Raw genomic sequence first — 27,759 nt, 5'->3', positions numbered from 1 at the left:
GTCCTGAAATGTCACTTCTATCCGACTTTGTGAGTGCGGTGGAATGTGAGATCGCAGTCGGAGAGAAGTGACATTTCAGGACCGATCAGCTGTTTCAGGGCAGATCGGTTCTCCTGCACATGCAATTTGCGATGCCGATCTGCCCTGGAACAGCAGAGAAAGCGTTGGAATGCTTCACCTATTCCCCCGCCGAAAAACTGGGCAGGATTACGTTAAATCGTGTGACCACATCACCGGTCACACATTCTAACGTGGTCACAACCTTTGATAGAACACCGCCATCAGGCGGGTATGGCCGGTACCCATGTGAGGGGTCTGGGGGCCCTCTTACATGGGTATCAACTGTACCGGGGCGGCATCCCGATGACCAGTGGGGGGAGCGGGGGCCAGTGTGATCCGCTCCCCAAGATTAAATCTTGCACCAGGGCCCTTTGGTTATTAGGTCTGTTACTGATCACAGCTGCTATCTAGAGATTGTTATAGAGCTGGGACGTGAGAAGAGAGAGCAACAAAGAGCTCACTACATGTGGGATAGCAAGTGGAATGGCATGTCACTTTAAGAAGGAGGCTGCTGTGGACATTTGATTCTCAGGGGGAATGAGTGAATGGAATATTTTAAAGATCAGATTACATGCTACCTGTTCATTCTGAGTTCCTCATCTCCAAAATGCAGGAAAAGGGTCAGTAAAATATAGGTCTCCATATACTTCCTATAAACTCTTGCCATTAAACATATTCTCAAGTTAGAATTGCATAATGTGCATCCATCAGGTAGCCAGCCCCTGGCCATACCAGCTCACTGACATTACAAAATGACAGCATTGTTCGCAGTGCAAGGCAGCCAAAGCTATTTTAAAGCTTCACGTAAGTAATGCCGGAAAGTTATAAATAGAGCTGGAAGCAGGGGCTGCAGCTGGAAGCTGATGATAACTGGAGTGGTGACATCCGGGAATGCCGGACAACTCCCTGAATCTGCTGTCCAGACAGAAACATGGACATGAGAAATCAGTGTCAAGGCTCCGTATTAAAGAAAAGATTAAATGGCAATTCATCTTGATCAGCTGACATGCTTTTACAGTAGGCTTTGTAGCTTTTAATCTGTTGAAGAGCTGCAAATCTATGAAAGCACTGCTGTGGTTCCAACAGCTGTAGGATTCTTGGAGCTTTAAAAGAAAGGGAACTTGCATTCTCCAGTATTTTTTTTTTAAATTCCATATTAACCTTTGCGGTGGGGCTACCCCAGCACTGAAAGGGTTAAGTGCACGTTTTGGTCTAGGGACTAAAATAACGAAACTATACTCACCTGATCCTCAGTCCCACATGGCTGCAAGATTGGTTGCCACAGCCTATTCTCCCCTGGGCTCCGGTGGTCTAAGGACCAGTGACGTCATCATCACATCCAATGCAGGTCTATTAGATGTGAGATTGTCGAGCAACAGCTGGAGCGGAGGGGAGGAGAGGTGAGCAGTCACTGCTGCAGGACCAAAGATCAGGTGAGTACATGTTCTTTATTTGTGCCCTCAGACCAAAACGAGCAGGTAACCCTTGCATTGCTGAGGTAGCCCCACTGTAAGTTTTTAGTTAAACGGTTATTAAACCCTCGCATGTTTTTGCATATATCTAGTGCTAGCAAGCACTAGATATATGCAAAAACATAAAAAGGCTTTAAACTTACCTTGTGTCTTCACCGTGAGCTCCAGTCCGAACATCTGAAGAATCTCGGGCGGCCGCAAAGAATCTTGGGGTGGACGCATGCGTACTTCAGATGTTCGGCCGGGAGACCAGGAGAGGCACAAGGTAAGTCTATGGAGCAGCGTGCACCCGCACAGACAACGTGGGACATCAGAGAACAGGAGGACAGAGGAGTCAGCGCTGGACTGGAGACCCGCACCAGCGCTGGAGGGACAGCTGAAAAAGACAGTAAAGAAGAAGATGATCGGATTAGGAGACATCATTTAAGGCAAGTCCCTAAAGCAGGATTGGGAAGGGGGGGAAAAAATTTGACTTTAATGTCACTTTAAAGAGTAACTTCACTTTAAAAATATAAAAATAAAAAAAATCTTTAAAAAATTACTAAAGCATTTATAATTGTCACACAAACCATTTTGTAATTATTAAAATTTATTTTTGTTAATATTATTAAAAATGGCCTTTCCATTTAAAACTGTAGATGCTGTAATGTTCTAAATATGCCAGAAAAATTAAATGCAATATGGCAACCTGGTGGCGTTCCGTACACTGTTGGTGTAAGGAACGCCCCCAGAAATGTCACTTCCTGCTTCTGTGACTGGCTGACTGATTTTTCCAGAAGTCTGCACCAAGATACAAGTATAATTTTTGGCATTCCTCGCATTTTTGGTGAGATACTGCCTTAGGCCCCATTCACACTAAGCGATTTATCGCGTGATTTCCGCCGCGATATCGCGCATTTTTGCTGCGCGATATCGCGAGAAGTCGCCGGCTAATGCTACTCAATGGAGCTGTCTTAGCTCCATGTCGCGCGTCGCAGTCGCAAGTCGCTTCTACAGGACCCTTTTTTCGGCGGATTTTGCTTTTTTGTAATGGAGCCCGATGGAGAAGGTCGCGCTACCGTCGCTGGATCGTCGCTGGATCGTCGCCCCGAAAGTCGCGCTATCCCGGCCGCACGGATCCGCTGCAAAAGGTATGTCGCTTAGTGTGAATGGGCTATAAGTGTTAATTACTACTAAAGGGATGTTGGCACTTTCCTCATTACAACACAAACAGTCCACCAGCTGATTATAATGAACACAGGCCTTCCCATTCAGTTTAGAATTAAGGTGCCCATACACCTTACGATTGTCGTACGATAATCGTATGCGATCGACTTTTCGTACGACAATCGTAACGTGTGAATAGAGTGCCCGACCGATAGTACTGTACAATCGTACGACTTTTGACGGTCAAGCATGTTTGAAAACTTTGGTCGATCGTACGATGTTCACATGGTTGGTGGCGTTTCCGTCCGTCATAAGTCGTACGATTAACACTGCGCATACGAAAATAATTGCGGTCAATTACCGCAAGTCGTCCAGGTGTTTTTTTTAACTACTGCTGATTGAACCTTTCCATAATCGGGGCAGGATGGGGCCTGTCGCAAGACCAAGGATTGGGTATTTCTTCTAAGAGAAAAAACAAGCAGTTTACCTTTGCAGTATGGGGGTAGCCCCACCTCGAGAGGTAATTTTCTACAACCGTTTCGTCCGATAATCGTTAGGTGTATGGGCACCTTTAGTTTGGAAAGGACATGCTGCAACAAACAGCTTTTTCTTCAGAACAGCAACAGGTCGGAATCTATTAATATCTAAGTTTGTTAAAATCCTTCCAATGTACACAGATCACCCAGAGATATTGATTTTTCCTCAACAAAAGTGGAATTACTCTTTAAAGTGATATTAAAAGTCGTTGACAAATGCTGATTAAATCACTTACAATGGATTGTGTTTTAAAGTTTTATCTTCCTGAAGAATAAGCTGGCCCACTAATCACTGGCCCTGATATCCTGTTTAAGGGTCAGTTCACATCACAAAGTCCGCGTTCCAGTGCGTTCGGCCTCTGGAACGCACTGGAACGCAAGCCGGCCGGCAGAAGGGGGTGTGGTGGTGCATTGGAGTCAATGGCACCGCAGCCCCACCCCCTGCCCGCAGTGAGATCTGCAAAAATAGTGCTTGCAGTATTTTTGCAGATCTCACTGGACCGGAAGGCAGGCACTGATCTGCCTGCATTCCGGGTGCAGGCGATTGCACTGTGAGCAGGGGGTGTGGCTGTGGTGTCATTGACTTCAATGCACTGCCACGCCCCCCTCCTGCCCCTGAACAAAGGGAGCCAGCCGGCTTGCGTTCCAGAGGCCGAACGCACTGGAACGCGCACTTTGTGTTATGAACCGGCTCTTAAGGTGGTTCCTTTCCTTTGCAGGGTCCTATGGAGCCACCCTTGTGTGTGCGAGTAAGCTGATTATCGGCCGATTTTCATATGCGATCGCGTTTTTGTCCGATATTCGCAAGGTTGATGGGCAGTGTTCAACCGCAAATACTGTACAATCGATTGACTAACCAGCAGGTTAGAAAACTTTGGTCGATCGTACGATTTTCGCAAGGTTGGGGTTGTTTCCGTACTTTAAAATTCGTACGATTTACACTGCTCGGTGATGATAACCATGTAAACCCTGCCTATGCTCTTCGGCTCCATCTGGTGGCGGTAATGCCCTGTGAACGGCATTCACCCAGCTATGCTCTGGACGGAACGTTTGTAAATCAGCCTCTTACAAAATAGTTTTGGCTGCTGTTCAAATTGTGTTTCCTGAAAATATTTTCTAGTTTTACTATTATAATATGACATTTGGCTATATTTGCAAAATAGGCAAACAAGAACTACTTATCCTAGTAAAGCTGCCCATACACCTTGCAATCATTGGACGAAACTTCTCGTCCGATGATCGAGCCGTCGTACGATTTTCGTACGGCGGCCCCATCCTGCCCCGATTATCGCAAAGGTTGAATCAGCGCTAATTAAAAGAAAGCACCTGGAGGAATTACGGAAATCGACCGCACGTATTTTCGTTTGCGCATGAGCGGTGTTAATCATACGAATTTTGACGTACGGAAACCTTGCGAAAATCGTACGATCGACCAAAGTTTTCTAACCCTATCCCACCTCGACCTAACCACTGAACCTTCACATTCTCAAATAATTCATCCCCACACAGCTACCTCCTCATGTACCATTTCCCCCTCCTCTTTCAGAATGTAAGCCCTCAGGGCAGGGCCCTCCTTACCATCTTGTCTTGAATTGTAATGTCTTTCTTAAGGTGCCCATACACTGCACGATGCTCGTACGAGAATCCCGGGAAATTCCGCGATTGTATGAGAATCGTGCAGTGTATGGAAGGCGTGCGACCGTTTCTACTGTACGGTCGCACATTTTCCATCGAACCATCAGGCTAGAAAACCCGCCGGCGAGTTAGTGGCCTGCTCGGCGAGTTAGTGGCCTGCTGGTTCAACAACTGCCGAACGGGCCGGTGTGCGCGCGCGCACACAGCCCGTTTGCAGTCATCGTAAGCCCGCCCCTCATTGCAGTCATCGTAAGCCCGCCCCTCAGGGGGGCGGGCTTGCGATGATCGCAAGTACGATCTGCCTGTCCAAGATGGGCAGATTGTAAGTTTTTTTTAAGTACTTTTAAAGTGTATGGCCACCTTTATATTGTAAAGCGCTGCACAAACTGTTGGCGCTATATAAATACTATTTAATAATAATAACCCACTGGTTGGTCAAAAGTCGATCGATTGTACAGTATTTGCGGTTGTACACTGCCCATCAACCATACAAATATCAGACGAAAACGCGATCGCATATGAAAATCGGCCAATATTTGTAAGGTGTATGGGCAGATTAACAGAGTTTAGGATAAAATGAAGACGTACTGTAGTACAATCCTATTGTCCATGGCCATTATGACCACACAATTTGGAGCTTAGCAGCGGAGGAAAGGCATTGAAAACGGACCACATTAAGTACATTATTTGTTAGTTTTTTCTTCTTTTAAAAATTCGAAGTCTGTATTAAAATGACCATTTAGAGGTTACATCAAATGCAGAGAGAATTGTGCCAAAAGCATTTATTTGATATGGAAATGTCATCGACACAATGAGGAGCTCTGAGAGAGGAATTTCTCTGTTTCCCTTCCAAATGTCTACTAATGATTCTATCTGGCATTCCTGGCAAATTCTCTGCCCCGCTATAATCTCCTTTACATCATGTAAACTCCAGTCAAGGAACAGATGGGTTACACCGCTACTAAAATGTATGAATGTAACCAAAATGTTATCCCTGGACGGCATGTCCAAAATGCACTCATCACTCCTGAAAAATGCCTGGGCTCCACATCTGTTCATACAAAATTGAGACAGAATGCAAGGCAAGATATTTTAAAGTGAACAATTTGCTAGGTTATGGACTTTCTAATGCTTACAAGTACCTTCGAAATAACCTCTTACTGACATCTGTGCTGCAGGCATTGGGGAGGGATTCATCCTCAAGGTTCAGAAGCACTAAAATCATAGTTCATCTCCACTTGCTTGCCCTGGAAGGAACTTGGCATCCTTCTAGTCTAAACAAACAGCAGGCGCTGTAATCAGTGCAGGAAATGACTGCAACCAGTCTTCAGAGTCTTTGTTGCAATTATTAAGGATGAATTACTCCACAAGGCTTGCAGCTTCAGAGGTCAGCTAGGGCTTGTTTTAAAGCCAATTGTGACCTTTGTAAGTGATTAGCGTTTATTGTGTTAATGTAGAGGTGCAGTGATGATGTACTGTATATGTGTGCACATTTTCATGACTCACATTGCTGACTTTCTTAATGTTTTTATGGACGTTTTAGTAGACCCAAGTCCTACAAATTGAAACTTTTCTCCACAGTTTGACCCTGAGGTTGGACCGTGAAGCAGCTGGTCCCCTTCCTTTGAGTCACTGTAACAAGATCAATTAAAGCAGCTCTGCCTTTCCAGGTCACAATATACTGTCCAGGAGGGGGGGGACAAAAAAGTATGTTTTTGTGCTCATATACAGCAACTGCATATGCCTGCTTAATGTTCACTTGGTGTACATTGCTGGTATATATTTTGTGTTTTTTTAAACCCAGCAAAAGTGGAAATGGGCTTTAACCACCTCCTGTCCACTGGCCAAACCTAAACGGCCGGACAGGTACCTTGCAGATGCGGGTGGGCATTTTAGCATGTCCCTCCCCGCCCCCACTTGTGCGTGGTGCCTAGCATGCAAACGAGTGGAAAACTGTCAAAGTTGTAAACATACAAGCGTTACGACCTCTGTAGAGATGCCTGATCGCTTTTATGCAGTGCGGGTGTGTGTCGTCGTTCCCCCCGCTGGTTATAAAACACCAAAAAATGTCTAAGGTCCCCCCCCCCCACATACACACGCAAACATGCGAAAACGACGATTGCGCCCATTGTGCCGCACATGTTACAAATCACCGCGAACCTTGGAGTGAGAGTAATAATTGTAGGGCCATCAGTCACTGATATGACTAAACTGATGAGCGGTAAGCTTTTACAGCGTCGACTATTGCCAATTTTGGGTGTGGTAGTTTTTTTTGCAATTTCTGGGCGCGCGCAATTTTAAGGCTTGACATGTTTGGTGTCTATTTACCTATTTTACCAAAAAATTGGGGTGATTATAAATGTTTCATAACATTTTATAGGGAACATCTCCCCAGTGATGATTCAATACCACCAAAAGAAAGCTCTGTCGGTCCCTAAAAAATGGTATAAAATTAATTTCCATACAGCGTTGTATGACGGAATAAATGTCAATCAAAGTACCGCAGCGCTGAATACTGAAAAATGGCCTGGACAGGAAGGAGGTTTAACACCCCGGTCAGCAAGCAGGTAAAGCTCATTTACTACATTACTACAGAGCTAGACAAATCTCAGGAGCCAGGTAGGGAATGCGCTTTAAAAATTACAACTTTAGAGGTTTTGTCTTGTTTTTGTCAATGGAGCTGGTTCCTAAAGAAAAAAATCCAGCAGGCTCCTGGATTGGACAGACTTCCTCCTAAATCTGGGGAAAAAACACAAACAAGGGGCACCTTTCCTGGTGCAGACAAATTTATTTAGAATAAAAGCAATAGTGAATGAGAAACATACTCACAAAGGTCGACATGATTACAGCATTGTAAGTGAATACATGGACCAAGGAAGAAACCAATGATAGCTGCACAGCCGTGTCTATGTGCCAGCAAGAAAGGCTGTGATGATGACGCGTTTCCGGGGTCACGCCCCCTTCATCAGATACCTGATGAGGTATCTGTTGAGGTATTTGATGAAGGGGGTGTGACCCCGGAAACGCGTCATCATCACAGCCTTTCTTGCTGACACTGGTATCTGGACATCCGTAAAAAAAATCTTTGCAGCTTGCAGAAAATGATACTCTGAGGGAGGAAGGTCACATGATCATATGCCTATTTATTTGGTCATATGATGTCAGTTGGTCATATGATTTGAGTTTAAGTGGATTGAAGGACATTCATGCAGAGCTCTGCTGAACTCTGCTCCTTCCCTTCAGCTTATATTAGGTCACTTAATGACCAGACATTTGGTAACTTAAACAGCTGTCATGGGAGTCAGGAGCAGTATTTCCTGCATCACTGGTAAAAATCACAATGATTTTTGACATTAATGTGTACACCCTAACAAATCAAATATGGTACTGCGTGCTCCTATAACGTCACAAACTTTCATTTGTCATACTTCCTGCTTTCAATAAAACACAACTGATGACTGATGACCCTACCAGCAAGGTCTATCCACAGGCGCTTCCTCACCTAGGGTGACAACGCTTTAATAATTCAACTGCAACTTGTTCACCTTATCCTGCAAGTGCCCTGTGGTGGAAATGTGCCCTAAAGGGCAAGGTTATCATCAGCTACCTTTCTTCTCTTGGCCCGCTTTGTATTGGTGAAGGTGTACTTCTCTGTGCAGGGTCAGCTGTATCTCCTTTCCTGGTAATATGGGCGCTTACTATTTGTAATCTTATTTAGAAGGTAATTTTTTTGTGCAATCCCATGTGCTCTTGTTTTTGGTTTGTTTTGTTTTTAGGACTTCCATATCACCTACAGATATGTTGAGGCCTGCAAGGATGAACAGTTTGTCAGTTCATACCAGTGGATCACTTCTGTATGAAGATATATTACCACGCTGTGCCGCCCACAGGGAGCTCCACAGCCACCAACAATGGGCAGTCTCGCTTTAAGTATGAATGGAATATTTCCTTTAAACTTTTGCATGTGCTACAAAGTCTCCTTTAGGGCCCATGTCAGTGGGCTTTGGGCTATGTTCATGAGCTTGCTTTACACATCACTTTGAGATACGTCTAAGAGCATTCAGAATTCAAGGACAGATGCATTTGGCCTGCAGTTGGCCTCCTTCTAACCTGCAAAAACCTGCTTCAAGCTGTTTTTGTATTTCAATAGATTTGAATGGGGAGAGAAGCGATTATGGCACAGGCAAAAGCTTGTCCACATAGGGCCGTTAGGCCTCAAGCAAATGGGCGCATAGGGGCCTGTGGACTCTATGGATGCTGTACACAGCACCTGTGGCTTCCCGGGTGAGGCAAAACACCCAAATTTGACTTATGCGGCCCCCATGGGCCCATGTGCAAGAGGGCTAAGGGCCACGTGTGGACAAGCTTTTTTATTTCTATAGACTATTTTTGTATTTCTATATACTACCACAAACAAAAGTTTATTGACCCAGGCCCCTTAGGCCTCATGCATAGGGAGGCATGGGGGCTGTACAAAATGGGGGCCCAGGAAGCCACATACAGCCGCCCATAAACATCAATGGCTGTACAGCAGGTTTACCATGGTACTTTTGCAAACTCACGCATGTGTACAAATGTGTTCCCCGAATGCAGGCCGGGGCATGCACAAGTTTACAAAAGTACAGCTGTATACAGCAATTGAAGTCTATGAGCAGATGTATGCAGCAACCGTGGCTTCCCGGTTGCCCGAATTTTACATGTACAGACCTCATGCGCCTGTGTGCAGGAGGTCCAACTGACAGCTGTGCGCACTTGATGCGGTTTCACTTTGCGCAATTGAAATAGCTAACAACAGTTAAATGGAACCCAAACTGTACAAAAAAATAAAAGAATGGATTGTAACCAGGGAGAAGAAATATCAGGGATCTGGTGGTGAATGCAGCTCACGTTTCACCTTTGGTGTGTCTAGATGGTGATTTTTTTCGGATTAACAGCAGCTAATTCAACTTTGCTGAGCCGCGGCTTCTGGGCAGAAATTCCTCCGTAAACGTTTCCTTGTCCATAATATGTGAGGCAGGTGTCATTAATTTCCAGACATGAAATTAGACCAGGGTTGGTTCAACACTAGAAGGCAGGGAGGAGGAGGTGTCAGAGAGATGTGCTCAGCCAGCGGTATGTTTGTGGAGCCGGCATGTTTTTATCAGCTTTGCATCTAAAAAAGGCGCCGGCACAGTCTCAGAGAAATGACCAGCATGGCTGCTAATGTCAACAAAAACATATACAGCACGATGACAACTGTTCCTTGAGTACCAGTTATTATAGGGATTTTATACTATGTTGTTAAAGCTGAACCCCAGGCAGAAATAAAAGGAAGGCTTCCTCAGGCCCCCCTTAACACTTAGTCGTATGCGCTTGATAATAGCACCTAAAACGCGGCAACCAAAATGTGTGTATTTTCCCGTATGTTGAGACACAACAAATATGCAAAAATGGGTGGTCAAAGCTGAAGCTGAAACTGCTGCATGCGCTTCTTTGCAGTGACTTTCAAATGAATGGGCCGCCCTGTGCTGTCGTGCGGCATAACGTGAATAAACATGGCATGCTGCAAGTGTGAAAGGCCCTTACACTAGCACGTTGCCCATATCCTATGGGTTCAATTCCATGAGCGCTAAAAAAAATAGGACAGCGCATTTCAACACACCATAGCACATTGCAACGTGCTGCAGCGCATGTAAATAGCATACAGTGAACAAAAAAATAAAGAAATATATAAATATGCTAAACTGAGTACTCCCCCCTCCCCACCCCCCCCAAAGGTGCATACCTACCTCCTCCAGGGGTGGTGGTCAGTAAAAATTGCTGCCCATGGAGGCAAGTGTGCCCCTGTGGAAGGGACTGTTTGCATTTCTGTCCATTCTATTTAGAAATGTACATCTCCAATAAAGTTTACATTAAAAGTCATATAATAAAAATTCAAATAACTAAAATGAATTTAATATGAAACTTATATACATTTTATTGTAGGCCTGATGATGAAAGGAGTGGCAGAGCCTCAAAACACGTTGACTGTTTAACTTCATCCTAATATGGACTGATTAAAATTTATTTGGACTCCTTAACCATCAGAGCAAAGCTCCTATCACATCTCTCACCTTCAGATAGTTTAGGCTTGATCTGAGAATCATGAGACAGGTCGGCCTCCATGGTGGCTCCGTTTCATGAGATCAGCCTTTACTGATTTTCCAGAATATGGGATATCAATAATTGAAGATCCAGTGTCTCACATATACAAATTCAAGCCTGAAAACTCACAACGGGCCGCTGGACAACTTTGTAACTGTCATGTTACAAAGCTTTTGTTTCTTTCACAAATATATGAGTTTCTGTTATCAGAGCTGATCTCAAGAAGGAGATAGGTCAACCTTACAACCACCTGACATTCAGCTCGGACAGGGAGAGAATAAAAGTGAATCATCAAAAATCGGGCAATGAGTGTTAAGGATGCACAATTTAAAAGAAATCAAGAGTAGAGATTCATATGACTACTGATGCACATTGGTGACTGGTTTTCTTTAAATCTAACCTATACTGCAAAGAGATATTCATGTTCATCTCGGTAGCATAAACCTTAAAGTGATATTAAAGGATACATCCCAACCCCCACAACGCTGCTTTAAGGACTTACCTTAAATGATGCCTCTTGATCCGATCATCTTCTTCATTCCAGTAGTGTTCAGGAGTCCCTCCAGCGGTGGTGCCGGTCTCTGATCCAGCGCTGACTGCTGTGTCTTCCTGCCCCATGGAGTCTGTACGCGTGCACGCTGCTGGGCTGCTTGCATTGACTTACAATGTGTCTTTCCTCTTTTCCCGGCCGAAGATCTCTACTGCTCATGCGTCCGCCCCATGATCCTTTGCGGCCGCTGGAGAATTTTTCAGATCTTCGGACGTAAACGAGCGGCGGTGACACAGGTAAGTAATAACCTTTTTGGTTAATTAAAAAAAAAATAATGTTTTGCATATACAGTATCTACTGCTTGCTAGCAGTAGGTACATGCAAATAATAAGTAAGGTTTTTAGGTTGAACTCGATTGACTTGTGTGTTTTTTTTCAACCTAACTAACTATGTAACTATTTTTAACTATCCTTTAAGAGTTTTTTTCCCCGCTGAATTCCACTCACCTTCTTAATCCTCCCCTCCAAGTCAATGCTGAGTGAAGCTGTAATGGAGAAGCATTTATTTTCTACAGACAAACTATTGTGCAGGTCCTGGGTCCAAACTCATTTATCTCTTGGCTGAGAATCCAGCCATGCATCTCCTGGTATGCCATCAATTCAATGTACACTAATCTGTCTCCTGTGAACATTTCCTTATAGAAGGCCATTAACCACACTCAATTAGGTACAACAAATTGTTATTACTTTACTAGATGCTTTTAAGGCTCATGTTACCGTGACCTGTTGAGGCCGATTAGTGTTTTTTTTTCCTCCTGGGATTTTCTTTTTTTTATCTATAAATAACAAGAACTTCTTATGGCAAGCACTCTTTGAGTAATGACTTGCTGCATCAGTTTTTAGTTAAAGCTAAACATACAGTTGAAATACATATACTATCAAGGAGCTCTTTTAGCTTCTTTCCGTTCATCCAGTCTTGAGATTTACAAAGCCTTCTCAGACAGCACAGTAAATTGGATGACACCACTTACAATTATGGGATACAGTATCCAGCCTCTATCCACCCCCAGCCTGCTGATTGGACAAAAAAACAGCAGCAGAAGACTGATGAGATTATTCCTTTGCTCTCTTCTATCAGCATGTTCATTATCAACACATTAGCATGTAGTGCACCAGATTACTGTAAAACCTTGATGTGATTTTCCTATCCTTGTGTGGTTGTTGCATCATATTTCCATGGTTATGTTTCATAGAAATAGATCTGCTGCTTCCTCTTGTAGCTACGGGTTTGCTAGACAGTGCAGTCTGCATCCATGCAAGACTTTTTTGAGAAAAAATCAATTGCAGGATAATGGACAATGCATTGTTGCCTTAGCTCAGGTGTGCCCATTAGGTCGATTGCGATCTACCAGTCGATCGCAAAACTGGTAGATCGCGATCGGCTCACTGATCTGTGTCCTGTCCTCCTGTGGTGCTCGTGCGGCTGCCGGCTGAATGTGTCAGACGCCGCAGAAGGAAAGGGGCGGCCGCGGGACACCTCTCCCTGTGTGCAACGTCGGCCACACGAGCACCGCGGGAGCACAGGACGCCGGCGCACGAGAGGAGACCTGGGCAGGTGCTTTAGTAGAGGTAAGAAAACACAGACAGGAGAGAGACAGCAGAGAAAGTGAGAAAAGAGACAGCAGAGAAAGTGAGAGAAGAGACAGCAGATAGAAGCAGGGGATAGAGGGAGGAGAGAGAGAAGAGACATCACTGGACCGTAAAGCAGGCACTAATGTGCCTGCGTTCCGGGTGCAAGCGATCGCACTGCAGGTGGGGGGCGTGGCTCTGGTGCCATTGACTTCAATGCACCGCCACGCCCCCTCCTGCCCCTGAATGGAGGTGTTTTTTCATTGGTAGATCTAATTGAGCTTGTCATTTGAAAAGTAGATCCCCAGACGCAAAATTGTGGGTGCCCCTTGCTCTGTGACACAGACACTTTCAAAACTGGATCAATACAGTTGTTAAATGATGTACACTATATGGCTAGAATTTTGTAGACACTTGTTCATCACACCTATATGAGTTTGTTGGATATTCCATTCCAAAACCATTAGGGAGTTATTACTTTCCTTTTGTGGCAATAAAACCTGTGATATTGGTCAGGTTAGTGGATGAGAAGACCTGGCTTGTTTTCCAAGTCATCTCAAAAGGTGATCAGTAGGGTTCAGGTCAGGGCTCTGTGCAGGCCACTTTAGTTTCTCCACACCAAACTCAACACACTATGGGGGGAATTTATCAAAGCAATTACGACAGTTTCAGCCTCTTAGATCTTTTTTTTTATGTGCAAATCTGGGTTTTAACATGTGCCCCTGTTTTCATTTGAGCTTGCACTACTTTTCCAACTGCACGTGTTTTGCCCAAAGCTTGCACTACTTTCCAACTGCACATGTTTTTTGCACGTGTTTTGCACCTGTTTTTTTCAGAGCTTGCAATACTTTTTCAATTACATGTTTTTTTGCACTTGTTTTGCACCTGTTTTCTTCAGCGCTTGCACTACTTTTTTAACTGCACGTTTTTTGCACGTGTTTTCATCTGCACTTGTTCTGGGGCTGTATGAAACTGGAGTATCACCTAAGAAAACAATCACAACTTAAGAAGTCCCCATGACCACTTCTTCAAGATGTGACAGTAAAGCTTTTTGCCTGAAGTTACAAGTCTTCTTTCCTGGAGTCTTTTAAACCTCATTTATCAACAGCATTACACTAGCTTGATAAATCTGGTGCAAATATATTCCGTGCAAGTTCAAACACTCACCTTGATAATTAAGGTGCAAATAACGTGGAGAATTTGTCACTTAAAGAAAAGTGAAGCAACTCCCTTGATAAATTCCCCCCTATGTCTTTATGGAGCTGACAGTGTGTTTTGTTGGGGTTTTCACATACTTTTGTGCCTATAGTGGAGGCAATATATAGCATATAGGAAGGAGGCACCGTCACTGCTGTTATTTACATTCTTCTGTATACAGGTAATGCTATAGTGAAGATAAATAGATGTGGATAAAACATAGTTGGCGAAACTTTGTAATTAGTCACTCTTGCCTCTAACAAGAGCTGCAGAATTCTGCAGAGAAATGAACGTTTTCTCCACTGCCAGCAGGTATAATCTATTTATATAAGTAGTAATATTTTTGTTGTGGCTTGCATGGTATAATTAAAATCATCATATTAAATCATGAGTCATTTTACTGTGGGGCATCTATTTAATGCTACATGCAATTTAGTAAAGATGTGCTGTATACTAAGTGTAAGAGATAAGATAGCTGACTAAAGTAGGACCTGGAACACCCTTCACTCACCAGCCAAGTGAGTGGACAACCGTAGGACCTGGGACCCCTTTCCCTCACCAGCCAAGTGAGTCGACAACAGTAGGGCCTGGGACACCTTCCCCTTACCAGCCAAGTAAATCGACAAAAGTAGAGCCTGGGTCACCTTTCACTCACTAGCCAAGAGAGCTGACAACAGTAGGGCCTGCGACAACTTTGCCTCACCAGCCAAGAGAGCAGACAACAGTAGGGTCTGGGTCACCTTTCACTCACCCCTCAAGAGAGCAGACAACAGTAAGGTCTGGGTCACCTTTCACTCACCAGCCAAGAGAGCAGACAACAGTAGGGTCTGGGTCGCCTTTCACTCACCAGCCATGTGAGCCATCAACAGTAGGGCCTGGAACACCTTTCCCTTACCAGCCAACCAGCCAATTGAGCTGACAACAGTAGGGCCTGGGTCACCTTTCCCTCACCAGACAAATGAGCTGAAAACAGTAGGACGTAGGAAACTTTTCCCTCACCAGCCAAGTGACCCAACAACAGTAGGGCCTGGAACACTTTTCCCTCAATAGCCAAGTGAGGTGACAACAATAGGGCCTCGAACACCTTTCCCTTACCAGTCTGTGTGCAAAGTGTGCCTAACTGCCTATTAGCTCAATATACAAGTGCTTGGAAAATCATTTGGTGTAGTTCATGCCACAAAAACTAGCACTGCATTGAGGGTCTGCTGTCTTTTACACTGCTAATGCATTTATTTTGTTGGCCAAACAGAATTTGACCCTCAGGTCTGAAAGTCACATAGACCAGATCAGAGTAGGTCTCTGAACTTTTGGCCAGGGAGGCAAACACAACAAATTGTCCTTTTCCTAGTGTCTTGTGGTTTAAAAATGCAGCACACAAAGTGTACCATGCTGTTACAGTGATTGGTGGCCATGGTGAAAAGTGGGTGTTGTTGTAAAGAACATAGCTTATTGTGGCACATCTTTTCATATATAAATGAAAAAAAGGAGGATTGTACAGGTTGAATTGTAAATGAGATAGTACTTTATGAACTGAAGAAATTGACTGCTGCTGTGTAAAAACTAGAGGGGTTCACCTAAACAGAATACTGAATGAAATACCATGCCATCTAGACCACCCCAGAGAACATAGAGCATACCCTCCAAACTCCTGTAGTGATAAGTGGGGACTTGGTGCGCGCTTTCAGTTTGGCTGAGTTTGCCCAAGACCCCCGGTTTAATTCTGATTGAGGTTTGAACAAAGCGATATCCACAATTGGGGCCACTAGACCAACATATATTATTTGTAGTGTCAAATTACAAGTTATTTGGAGGTCAAACACACCCTGTCCCCCAGTCCCCACTAGGACTACTTCTTCATCCATCCTGTGTGTACAATTATGTACATTAAAGAATTACTGTAATTTTTAGACTCATATTCTGGATGTAACATGAAACATGGTCACAGAGAAACAATAGAACCTAGCAATCGACACGGGTGCTACAGATTTCTGAGCACCACTGCCCATTAAACTATGTTTATTACAGGGTCGCCTCCATAGAAGGAGAAAGTGCACAGATATATTTCCGTTTAGCTAAGTCATGCATTAACTACTCATGCATCACTACCAGAAAGTCACATTACAATCTTATTATGCAGCAGTTTAAGAAGAGTAAGAATAAAAAAAAAGAGAAAACCATAGAGGTCCATCTGTAACCTTTCTTCCTGGCAGCCGACTGTTAGTGTGAGAACTTGTAAATGCTCAGGAGAAGGAAGGACAAAGAGGGCAAACGTAATGTTGTTTTATACATTCCCTCGCAGCAGGCGTGGAAGAGATTAGAGAAAACCTTAGCCTGTGCATAGAGAGATCAGCACACAGGCCGAGGGACAGCTAAAGAAGAAGTCCCGATAATACAGATTACACCGAGCGGAAAACCCAATGACCCAAGAAAGAATTCCCCATATTAATCCCCCCGCCAAGTCCTGACATCCTGAAGAAGAGAAATGTTTCTAAGTCAGCATGGTTGCAGGACCTGTGCCTATACAAATACGAGATAAACTTCAAAGAAGTTCTCTTTGGGTATGAATAGTGCCCTAGCCAGTATAGGTGCCAACTGTCTCAGTTTCTAAAGATGTGTCCTTGGGTAAATGTATTTTTCACAAAATGTAACAAAGCCTTAAGTGGCAATACAAATATTGATATGAATTGATATCCACTTCCCAACTTCCCTGCAACCCGCTGCATCATCTCCCCCAGATTTAGGAGCTTTTCCTCTGCAGCTTCCCCAAATACATTGACTTCCAGTGCATATTGCCCTGGCGTCCTGTCGCCAGGCCTGAGCATGGTCAGGTGGGTGGCATGGAAATGTGTCTACACCTATGCTGACTTTCCTAAAAGTCAATATCTATAGAGGAAAATTCTGCTCGTTCTGCTGGCCCTGGCCTGACACTTTGCCTAATATTCAGTGCTTGTTTCATAAGGATATTGGTATGGCCAATACAATTACCCTTTAACCAGGGGTCATCACATTTTTACAAAAGGGCAAGTTTACTGTTGGGGGACCAGCAGTGAGAAAAACCCTGGAATTTAAAAAAAGGTTGTATGTATTATTTTGTACTCAGTTCATAACTGAATTCATAGGTGAGTTTTTTTTATGTCTGCATGGACTTCAACTTCAATAGTTTTTTTTATTAAATGCAGGCATTGCCCTATTATTTTCATTACGAGCCTTGTATAATTTATTACAATTTACATTTAAGATGGTCTCACTGTCAATAAAGCCCTACTTTATCAGATGAAAGGAACATACAAAGTGAATGCATGACAGGAAGTGTCAGAAGGATACACTGTTTCCTCATTTGACCACTTTAAGTCAGTGCAGTGTGAAAACCAACTCTTGTTTTTTTTTGGTTATCGGATGTAATTTTTGTTTATCAGATGAAAAGTAGTAGGAGGTACAGAAAACAACCCAGTCACGCCAGGCAGATTGCGCGGTTTCCAGCTGCGATACCGCCTATGCAATCGCGCATGATTGCGGCTCAAAAAAACGTGCAGTGAGTGTCACAAAAAGAGGTACTTGTAACCTTTTACAGTGATTGCTGACGGACATAACCACATTGAAATCAATGGGGCCGCGCAGCAATCGATGTGTGCAATCGTGCACGATCGCGCTGTCCTGAGATGCGCGTCTCGCGATCGCCGATATCTGAACCTAGCCTTAATATGGTTTTAGGCAGCATCTACACTTGTGCGCATTGTGCGTTAACAAACGGTACAACAAAGTGTGGTGTATGCACTATTGGATGCGCATACATGCACAAAATAAATGCAATGAAGGCTCTTTTGTGAGGAGAAGATTTGCATTCTGTCTGCAAGTTAAAAAAGCGGCTTATTCCGGATTTTATCCAGAATTTAAAATTGCCTAATAAGTCATGTCCTGGAGGGAATTAGACATGATACAAACATTTTAACAGCATCAAGCAACTTCATCCCTAATTTTATTCTACCTAAATTTCCTTCGGAAAAAAAAAAGCATTCTTGATCCAAATGAACACTTAGATTTAAGCGAACTGCTCTGAAAATAACCAGACTGTCCTGATCTGGAACAATAGCTCCTAGAATGCCCTGTGGGCTAACTTGGCATGTTGGACAGCGGCTCCTCTAGAAGCACATGTCTCACTTGGTGAAGCAGATTCTACCTCTGCTGAGTCCTGCTGGATGGATCAGTTCAGTCTGGGCTGCTAATAGCAGTAGAGAGACATATTTCTTTTCATTATTCGTCCTTGAAAGCAGAATCAAATAAAGCATATTGCTTTTCATTGTTCTTCCTTTGAATGTGAAACCAAATGCAATAATACAATATTATCAGACGATCATAGGTTATTGAGGGCAAACCAAGAATTACATCTAGGTTGTAGGTTTTCTTTTATTATAAAGGTCAACTTCACCCAAAAGGAGAAATTTAAAGTGACGTGAAGTTGCCAATGCTTCAGGCTTGTTTCTCTGATAAACTATAATATCAACAGAAATTAGAAACTGAACATGAGATTGTAGTCCATCACGGAAACAAGCTTGGAGCGGTGACTACTTTACTACACACACAGGGACCATGGGGAACAAAAATAGCCCCCCTCCTGAAGGAGAGACAGTGTCAGCACCAATTCAGAGATGATTTGTGGATTTACAGCCGAGTGATATACAAATGAGATACATTTCTGTTAAAAGTTAAGGTGCCTGAATGTAGTGTTAAGATTTAACTCCTGAGTTACATAGTTTTTGAGGTTGAAAAAGACACAGGTCCATCAAGTTCAACGTCACCTTAAGTTCTGAGTGGACAGTGGTGGCTTCAAATTGACCGTAGCCTGTTTATATTTCTGGAGCCTCCAGGGGTGACTCATATTAGAATGTGTCTACCCCCCTTCCACAAGTCCCTAGCCAAAGTGACACCTACAGCTAGAACCTCTGTATAATTTTCTAAATTTGTATTATAGAGAATCTTGGGGCGTTAAGGAGGGAGTGTGGAACCATCCTTTTGACTTGTAACAAGGGCAGACATTGAACATGGGAATTATGGTAAATATATCTTGGTATTGGAGTCCATGAGAGATAGAAGATGCCAAAATGCGATCCAGTGTGCCAGCAAGCATACAATGCTGTAATATTAGTTGTGGGTGGAGTAGGCCTGTAACCTTTTTTTGTCTTTCATTAGTTATGTGGCAATTTTTGGCAGATTCACATTCAATTACTGTCCATTCTTTTTAACTGCAGCTGCCAGTGGAACAAATAATCCTTTTTTTAACATTCTCCTTGTCTGTCTCTGGCACCGCTTTCATGGTGACAGATCAGCTATATTATTGGAAACCCATGTTGTACTACAAAACAAAACCCACCAACCATACAGCAAATATGTGAATACACACAGAAAATATTGGTCAGAATATCACTGAAAAAAGAAGGGGGACTACTGATGTAGAGGGGGACTCCGATGTGAAAGGGGGCAGGGCGGCTCCCAAATTAGAAGAGGGGACCATACCAAACCCCTTCTTGGGATAAAGATCTGGATGGATGGATTTTGGAGGAATACACTTCATTTTTTACATTTTACACTGGGGTGCCTCAAGAATTTGCATACTGCTAAAGCGTGCCATGACTGGGAAAAGGTTGAATAATGCCCTCGTTGAGATCCAGTAACTGAGGAACTGTGGCAAGATCACTAGTGTGCATTTGGGTGGATCTGTGTTTTCTCAGTAGGCACCTCATTATTTCCTGATATAAAAAAAAAAAATACCACCTGGATTTAGCTAAGCAAATAGGTCAGAGCCTTCCATTAGATACAAGCTCTCGGTTCAGCAACATTATGTCCACCAAAATGAAGTCAGCTGCCTGCCTGAATATACTGAATGACCAGGTTTTTCCATTAATGGTTTTTTTTTTCTTCCCTGATGGCACATTGGGCATATTCAAAGATGACAATGCCAGGATTCATCGGGCTCAAATTGTAAAAGAGTGGTTCAGGGAGAATGAGACATCATTTGCACATATGGATTGGCCACCGCAAAGTCCAGACCTCAACCCCATTGAGAATCTTTGGGATGTGCTGGAGAAAACTTTACACAGTGTTCTGACTCTCCCTTCATCACTACAAGATCTTCGTGAAATATTAATGCAAATCAGGATGGAAAAAAATGTTATGACATTGCATAAGCTTATCGAAACAATACCACGTCAAATCCGTGCCGTTATTAAAGCTAAAGACAGTCTAGCGAAATATTAGTGTGTGATTTTTTTGGGGCCATATTTATTACTTTATAGTGTCATCATTTACTGTGATAGACACAACAAGGATGGGTAATATAGAAATACAATGTGTAAAAAGGATAATGACCTGTACATCCACCTGTATAGCCAAACGTAACAATAATAGTAAACTATAGGAGAGGGAGCCCAATACCATGGGAGCCCCATGGTATTACTAGTAGTACTTAGTCACATTCAATTGGTCTTTTTCCTTAATGTCCAGAACTAAAGGAGCTGCCTGGATGAGCGGCAAAACCTCTTCAACGTTTCAGAACACTGAAAAAAAAACTGCTATTATACTACACCTTGAGTGCTATCGTTTCTTCTAACATGGGGATTTGACCGGTGATATTTGGAGACATAGTGGCCTGTAGGATTTGAGCGGCTGATCACATTGTTTGAAATTGAAAGAAGAAACTGGAAGATTTGGAGAAGTAGATTACATCTAAGCTTATGTGACCGTCTAGAGATAGAGGGTCACGGAAGTCTGGTGGGTGAAGAGCAGTGCTGTTTTCACAGGGAGAGTGACACCTGCGGTGCTTATACTGTGGATCATCAGAATATTCTTGAACATTGGGTATGGATTTTCACAGTGGTGGAAAACTATGGAATGGCTATACAAGACACATCGATCTTATGCGTTAAGCACATGGGCACTTTATTGTTATTATGAATTGTTGATGACACTATATTAATTTTTACATTTAACTCTTCACTCTTAACTTCAAAATATTGTTTTCACGTAAGGATTTTTTTCACTATTTAATTTCTAAGTTGAATTTTCTTTGTTGATGTTTATATTATGTGATATGTTAGGTCACGAGGTTTACAAATTTACAATTAGCGCTGTGCACTTTTCTAGATATATGTTAGAAGTACTTGTACTTGGAGTGTAGCAGCTTCTTGTTTTATCCTACACAGCACCTAATTCCATAGCGCAGGATATTAACAGCCAACATTACAGAACACGTCAAGCTGCATGTGACTAGCTGCTACTAGTGAGTTCATCTATATGTTTGCACAAGCACATGCAGGTAATGTCACTGTACATGATCTGTCACCAACCAGCAGAATTAAGCCCCTTTGGGTACAGGAGATCAGACACCATTCATGAAAGGGATACCTCTAGATGTTCTGCATTTCTTTTGAGATGCACATTTTTTAAAAGTAGAACCGTGGCCTTGAAACAAAAAACTGTGAGCAGTAAGGTTTTTTGTTACAGAAGCTGTGCACGTCTCATTGCTGGAGCGGAGGTGAGTATTTTCAGACTTGAGTTCAACTTTAAATACCACCAAAACCTTCAAAAACATCAAGTGCCCAAACAGATTAAGGAAGAGTGCACTTCCCTGAAATGTTGGCAGATGGCAAAGAAGCTAATGCTTCCCTTGCTATCTGCTGTTTTTTTTTGTATTATGACAGCTGCTGCCGTCAGAATAAAAAGAAAGAAAAAAAAACCAGCATAGGAATGAATAGCTAGATTGTTATTGGCTAGTTCAATTTGCAATAGCCAAGCCGATAGCAAGCTGGCTATTGCACCCACCCTCTGCTGCTGTCAGTCATTAAAGGAGGACCTGATGGAGAACCTCATGTCTACCTCTGCTGATTGACAGCAGTAGTGGGCGGATGCAATAGCTAGTCTGCTATTGGCTAGTTCAATGTGCTATTCATTCCTATGCCGGGGAATTTGTTCTGACTGACGGCGGCCGGCGGCCCTGATTTTAAAAAATAGAGCAGAGAAAGGTTTACTCTGCTGGATAAAGCAGAGTAGACATTTATGGGGGAGAAAATATTTCTCTCCTGGGTATCCGGGAGCCGCTATCTAATAGCCGGAGACACCTGGAACATCCGGGAGAGTTGAGATGTCTGTTCTTGTGTCCTCCACTTATCACATTTTGCTATTTTCCTGATTTTGGTAGTGATGTTCCTTTAAGGTCTCATGAACACAGGCATATTTCAGAGCAAATACAGGTGTACATTTGGACATGCCCCCGAGTACATACATTGCTTTGGACAAAAAACTGCAGCAGCTGTGGCCCCCCGGTGCTGCAAATACAGGTGTATTTTACTCTGTATGAAGATATGTCTCCATTTGCTCTGGATTATACCCGTGTGCATGAGCCCTTACAGGGGACTCTACAATTATATATCTCATATCCTAAGTGTTAGTGATTTCCCATTCTTCTTCTCTCCTCTGTCTGCTTTTTACTATAATCTCATCAACATAACATTATAATATATTATACCAACATATTGCATAACACATAGTTTCCAACATAGAAATTCAATATCTTACATGACACATTCAACATGCACAAAATGACCACAAGCAACAACCTGCACCCACTCCAAAAATGCCCCCGTCCTTAAAAGAGGAAAACCATTTCTAAGTGCTATTTACTGCTGGGATGATTATGAGTTACAAGGTGAAGGATTCCGAACCGAGAATTATTTCAGAGACTTTTTCATTATTCTGAACGCCATATTATAGATGGAATCATAGCAGTGATTATGATTATCCAGTATCCAGTGCATCCCGGCGCAGTTCCCACTTGGAACGCACTGGATCGCATAGATCAAGCTGGGCACCATTCTGGGGGGAGGGGGCGTGTCGGTGCCATTCATGTCAATGGCCTCGCAGACCCCCCCTGCCTGCAGTGCGATCGCCCTCACCAGAACGCAAGGTACAGGAATGCCCTCTGTTCAAGTGCAGTGCGACCTGAAGAAATAGTGCATGCAGCATTTTTTCAAATCGCACTGCATTGGAGGGCATTCCTGTACCTCGCGTACCACTCCCCCCCTCCCGCCCCAGAACGCTGCCCGGCTTGATCTATGCGATCCAGTGCGTTCAGGAGCAAACTACACCGGGCCGCACTGGATATGGTGTGACTGGGCCCTGAAGGACTTTTACTTACCTGATCCCTGCTCCCCTGACAGTCGGCGCTCTCCTCTTCCCCTCTACGCTCCAGTTTGTGGACTGCCCCTCATGTACAATGCAGAGCTCTGGGCCCTGCATTGTGCGTTATGTTGTCAATGGGACTCTGACCGCCGGAACGTAGGGGGGTAGAGGCTCCTAGAGTCGGTCCTGGAGCTTGCAGGAGTGGGGATCAGGTAAGTAAAAGTCCATTACACAGCTATCCTAGACATAAATGAGCATTAAACCCCTGCGGTGCAGGCAGCCCCACTGCAAGGGTAGTTTTTTTTCCCTGCGGATAGGCTTTAAGTTAATAAAGATGCAAGCATTCGTGATTCCTTATGTCATCAGACTTTATATAAAGGCTGGTTAAGAATCTGGAAAGTTTGCATCTTTAATAGAAATCTGGAAAGGAATCCAAGGAATCTGGAAAGCTTGCATCTTTAATAAACCGAAGTTAGCCAATAAACAGAGCCACCTAAACTCCAAACCTTCTGCACTAATCAATGGCAAACCCTGTACAATACTCTACTACTGTTTGCATTGCTCTAATATAAACCTGCATTGAGTTTGCATGTTCTTCCTGTGCTTGTGTGGGTTTCTTCCAGGTACTTCGGGTTCCTCCCACATTCCAAAGACATGCTGGAAGGTTAATTGGCTCCTGTCTAAATTGGCCATCGTATAAAAGCATGTGAGATAGGGACCTTAGATTGTAAGCTCCTTGAGGGCAGAGACTGATGTGAATGTGCACTATGTAAAGTGCTGTGTAAATTGTCGGCGCTATATAAATACCTGTAATAATAATACAAAAATATATAAATCACATAAAATGGTGCACCGCACAACCACTCTCTATGTTGGTGCCATCAACAGAAATCTGTCCAGTCTTCTTCTATTATCCAAATTCTTTATACTGTAACAAATGACAACATTTCTGGATCTCACGTGATCCTTCTTCAAGCCAAAAACCAATACATCAGACGCCATCTGTTACAATATTGTGAACTAGATAATAAAAGAAGGTTGAGTGCTGCAACACCTGTGATTGTGTTATTATACATATATATGTATATAAATATACCCACGCACACACATACATAGATATATGTGTTGCATACAACTTTCTAAACAATAAAAACATGAAAACTAAACAAAAACAAAAGTTTCAAATTTAATGGAGACACTGAAGCTAAAAGTTCTCCAAAGTTTCAGAAAGTCCCATCATGTCCTACCTGAGAAGTCAGCCAGGGCAGAGACCTGTGTGGTCCACAGCAGGAGGATACAGCAGAGGATGCTGCTCAGGGTCGCTGGCTCCACCTGTCTCCCTTCATAGCCATCTTTCTTGATCATGATGTGGACGGGCAGCCTGGGAATTCACATGATCTGACCTGTGGCCAGCTTGTGCTGGACCGGCATTCCTGTCCCCGGGAGCTGCAGATCACATCTGCCAGGAGTCCTCATAGACGGTGAGTCTGAGCAATCATTCCACCTCTTACGTGTGTCTATGGATGGAGGAGCAGCGCAGCAGCCAGGTGTCCCATGGGGCGCACACTCACAGTCTGGGTTCACCGGGGCCCCGGAGTCTGTGGCAGCATCCAGCAGACTGTGCCCACAGTGCTGGGCAGAATAAACTGCCCCTCCCTGGCAACACGTGCAGGACTTACTGATCCAGAAGAACCTTCCCACTTCCACAACTTCTACACTTCAGGGTTCTGGACACCCGGGCATTGGACATGGAGGAGGGTCGCCATCTAGTGGTGGCCATGATCAATATTCCGATACTGAAATGACTGAGTTGTACAGTCCTATAATGATTGGATGATACAATCACTGAGTTGTAGGGTCATACATGGTCTGATCTGATGATGAAATGACTGAGGTGTAGGGTCATACATGGTCTGGTAATTAAATCACTGAGTTGTAGGGTCATACATGGTCTGATAATGTAATCACTGAGTTGTAGGGTCATACATGATCTGATGATGAAAATACTAAGTTGTAGGGTCATACATGATCTGATGATGAAATTACTATGTTGTAGGGTCATACATGATCTGATGATGAAATTACTAAGTTGTAGGGTCATATATGGTCTGGTGATGAAATTACTGGGCTGTAGGGTCATACTTGGTCTGATAATGAAATTACTGAGTTGTAGGGTCATAATTGATCTGATGATGAAATTACTGAGTTGTAGGGTCATAGAAAAAACACAGGGCTGACTGCCTTCAAAGGGGAGGCAGTCCAGGGTTCAACAGAGATCGGGACGGACCAAATTTGAAAAATCATATAAAAACAGCTTTAATCGTGCATAACCAAGCACCATTCAAACTTAAGAAGACATAGATAAGATCATGAATGTTCACTGACTGTAAGTCTATTTTGTTCTAGGCGGTTGTTATAGACCCTAAAAAGAGTTTTAACACCTTTGTTCCAGTCCTTTAGAATGATTCCTCTTTAGATTACAGATTATCCTTTGTGTTATTTTAGCTGGCCTAAAAAAGGTATCAAAAAAGTTGTTCTTAAAAGGATAGATTGTATCCCCATTGTGTTGGTATTTTAGTCAATGGTAACACAGAAAAAGTAACAAAATGGTTTGGACTGTTTCACTAGCCCTTCTGTATATCCATTATCATTTTCTGGTTTTTCTCTGTTCCTATTTTTGAAGCATCTTCTAAGTTAAATTAATTCTCTAACCTAAAATGTGGGAAAGAATAAATAATGACGTTATATAAGTATGATGTATTGATAGAACGGAAAACAACAGAACACCAGAAAAGTGAGAACTAGAGGTCACACGAAGAGATATATGAAGCCGTGTTCCACTGAGAAATTTATCTACTGGGTTGTAGGGTCATACTTGGTCTGATAATGAATTTAATGGGTTGTAGGGTCATACTAGGGTCATACTGAGTTGTAGGGTCATACTTGATCTGATGATGAAATCACTGAGTTGTAGGGTCATACATGATCTGATAATGAAATTCATGAGTTGTAGGGTCATACATGGTCTGGTGAGGAAATTACTGGGTTGTAGGGTCATACTTGGTCTGATAATGAAATTAATGAGTTGTAGGGTCATACTTGGTCTGATAATGAAATCACTGAGTTGTAGGGTCATACATGGTCAGATGATGTAGTTACTGAGTTGTCAGGCTCCCACTGGGCCAAGCTTCAGTATCTTGCTAGCCGGCCCCGCTGGCAGTCAAAACACCTGAATAATGCCGGCATCCAATCAGATTGTTCAGGTGTTTTGACAGCCAGCGGGGAAGACTAGCAAGATACTGAAGCTTGGCCCAGCGGGAGATTCCTCCATCCACACAGTTTAGCGTAGATGGAGGAATCTGTTGCACTTTTTCCATCTGAGCATAGAAAATCTGCAGATAATCTATAGATGGATGGCCAGTTTAAGCCTCATCATGTAACATTTTTTTCAGAGTATAAATAAAGTAGTACCAAAAACATGAATACAATTAAAGAAAATAACCCATATGGACCACAAACCCCACACCCTCTAAATCTAAAGAGTAGATTTTGATTTTAGGCAAATCTCTTCTAAGCAGCTGAAAACCAAAAATGACCGTTTCCGATTTGATGAAATTTTGCCAATGGCTAATTTGGTACTTGAAAAAAAATCATTTTTTCAGAGATCACTCTGCCCATTCCTACCATCTATCTAAAAACATTTTTTGTCTGTTTCATCATCTGCCTCCTTACTCAATCCATGATGGTGCTGAACTGATGATGGCGCTGAACTGATGATGCTGCTGAGCTATGGAACTTAACAGAAGCGGAAAAATATAACATATCCTAATCACACATCTTTCTCTCTTCATCTTTGGCTCTTTCACCTCCATAATGCCTCACTTGTAAAGCTGCAATATTGTTGTGTCACAAAAAACCTGTATAGTGATTGTCTATTATTGTGTATCTGTGCCACCAGGCTCACGTAGGAGGAAAACACCACTCTGACTGCACTCCATTTACTCGGCTGCACATAAAAATAGGCTGAGAACTGTTGTGTTAAAAGCTGGAGGTGATATGGGCTACTTATGTGTGTGGGAGGGAGACTTATCTCCTATTCTACACTTTCCTATTGAACCTCTGCCAAAAAAGTAATCCACGGCTCCTATCATGAAAACTCAAACAAAACACATGGAAAGTCAAATAACATGACAAACACGGGGCATCAGAGAGCCTGAGAAATCACTGGCTGAGATTAGGCTTATTTAAATGCTGTCTATCACACATTCCTAAAGCTTTATGATTCATAGCAGGAACATATA

General features: G+C 43.1%; 1 protein-coding gene across 1 annotated transcript in view; it reads right to left on the bottom strand.

Annotated features, from left to right (window-relative positions):
• The window catches only part of EVA1C (eva-1 homolog C), a 66,676-nt gene extending 41,656 nt beyond the window's left edge, over window positions 1-25,020 (bottom strand). The window contains exon 1 of the mRNA XM_018565004.1: window positions 24,706-25,020. Coding sequence (XP_018420506.1) covers window positions 24,706-24,823 — 118 coding nt within the window. The 5' untranslated portion in view covers window positions 24,824-25,020. The remainder of the gene's footprint in view (window positions 1-24,705) is intronic.
• Window positions 25,021-27,759: the final 2,739 nt, after the last annotated feature.

Source organism: Nanorana parkeri, unplaced genomic scaffold (genome assembly GCF_000935625.1).
Source record: "Nanorana parkeri isolate BGI_ZX_2015 unplaced genomic scaffold, ASM93562v1 scaffold805, whole genome shotgun sequence".
In the NCBI taxonomy this organism is placed as follows: domain Eukaryota; kingdom Metazoa; phylum Chordata; class Amphibia; order Anura; family Dicroglossidae; genus Nanorana; species Nanorana parkeri.
The sequence above is the reverse complement of the archived record's forward strand: the minus strand, read 5'-3'. Positions and strand labels throughout refer to the sequence as shown.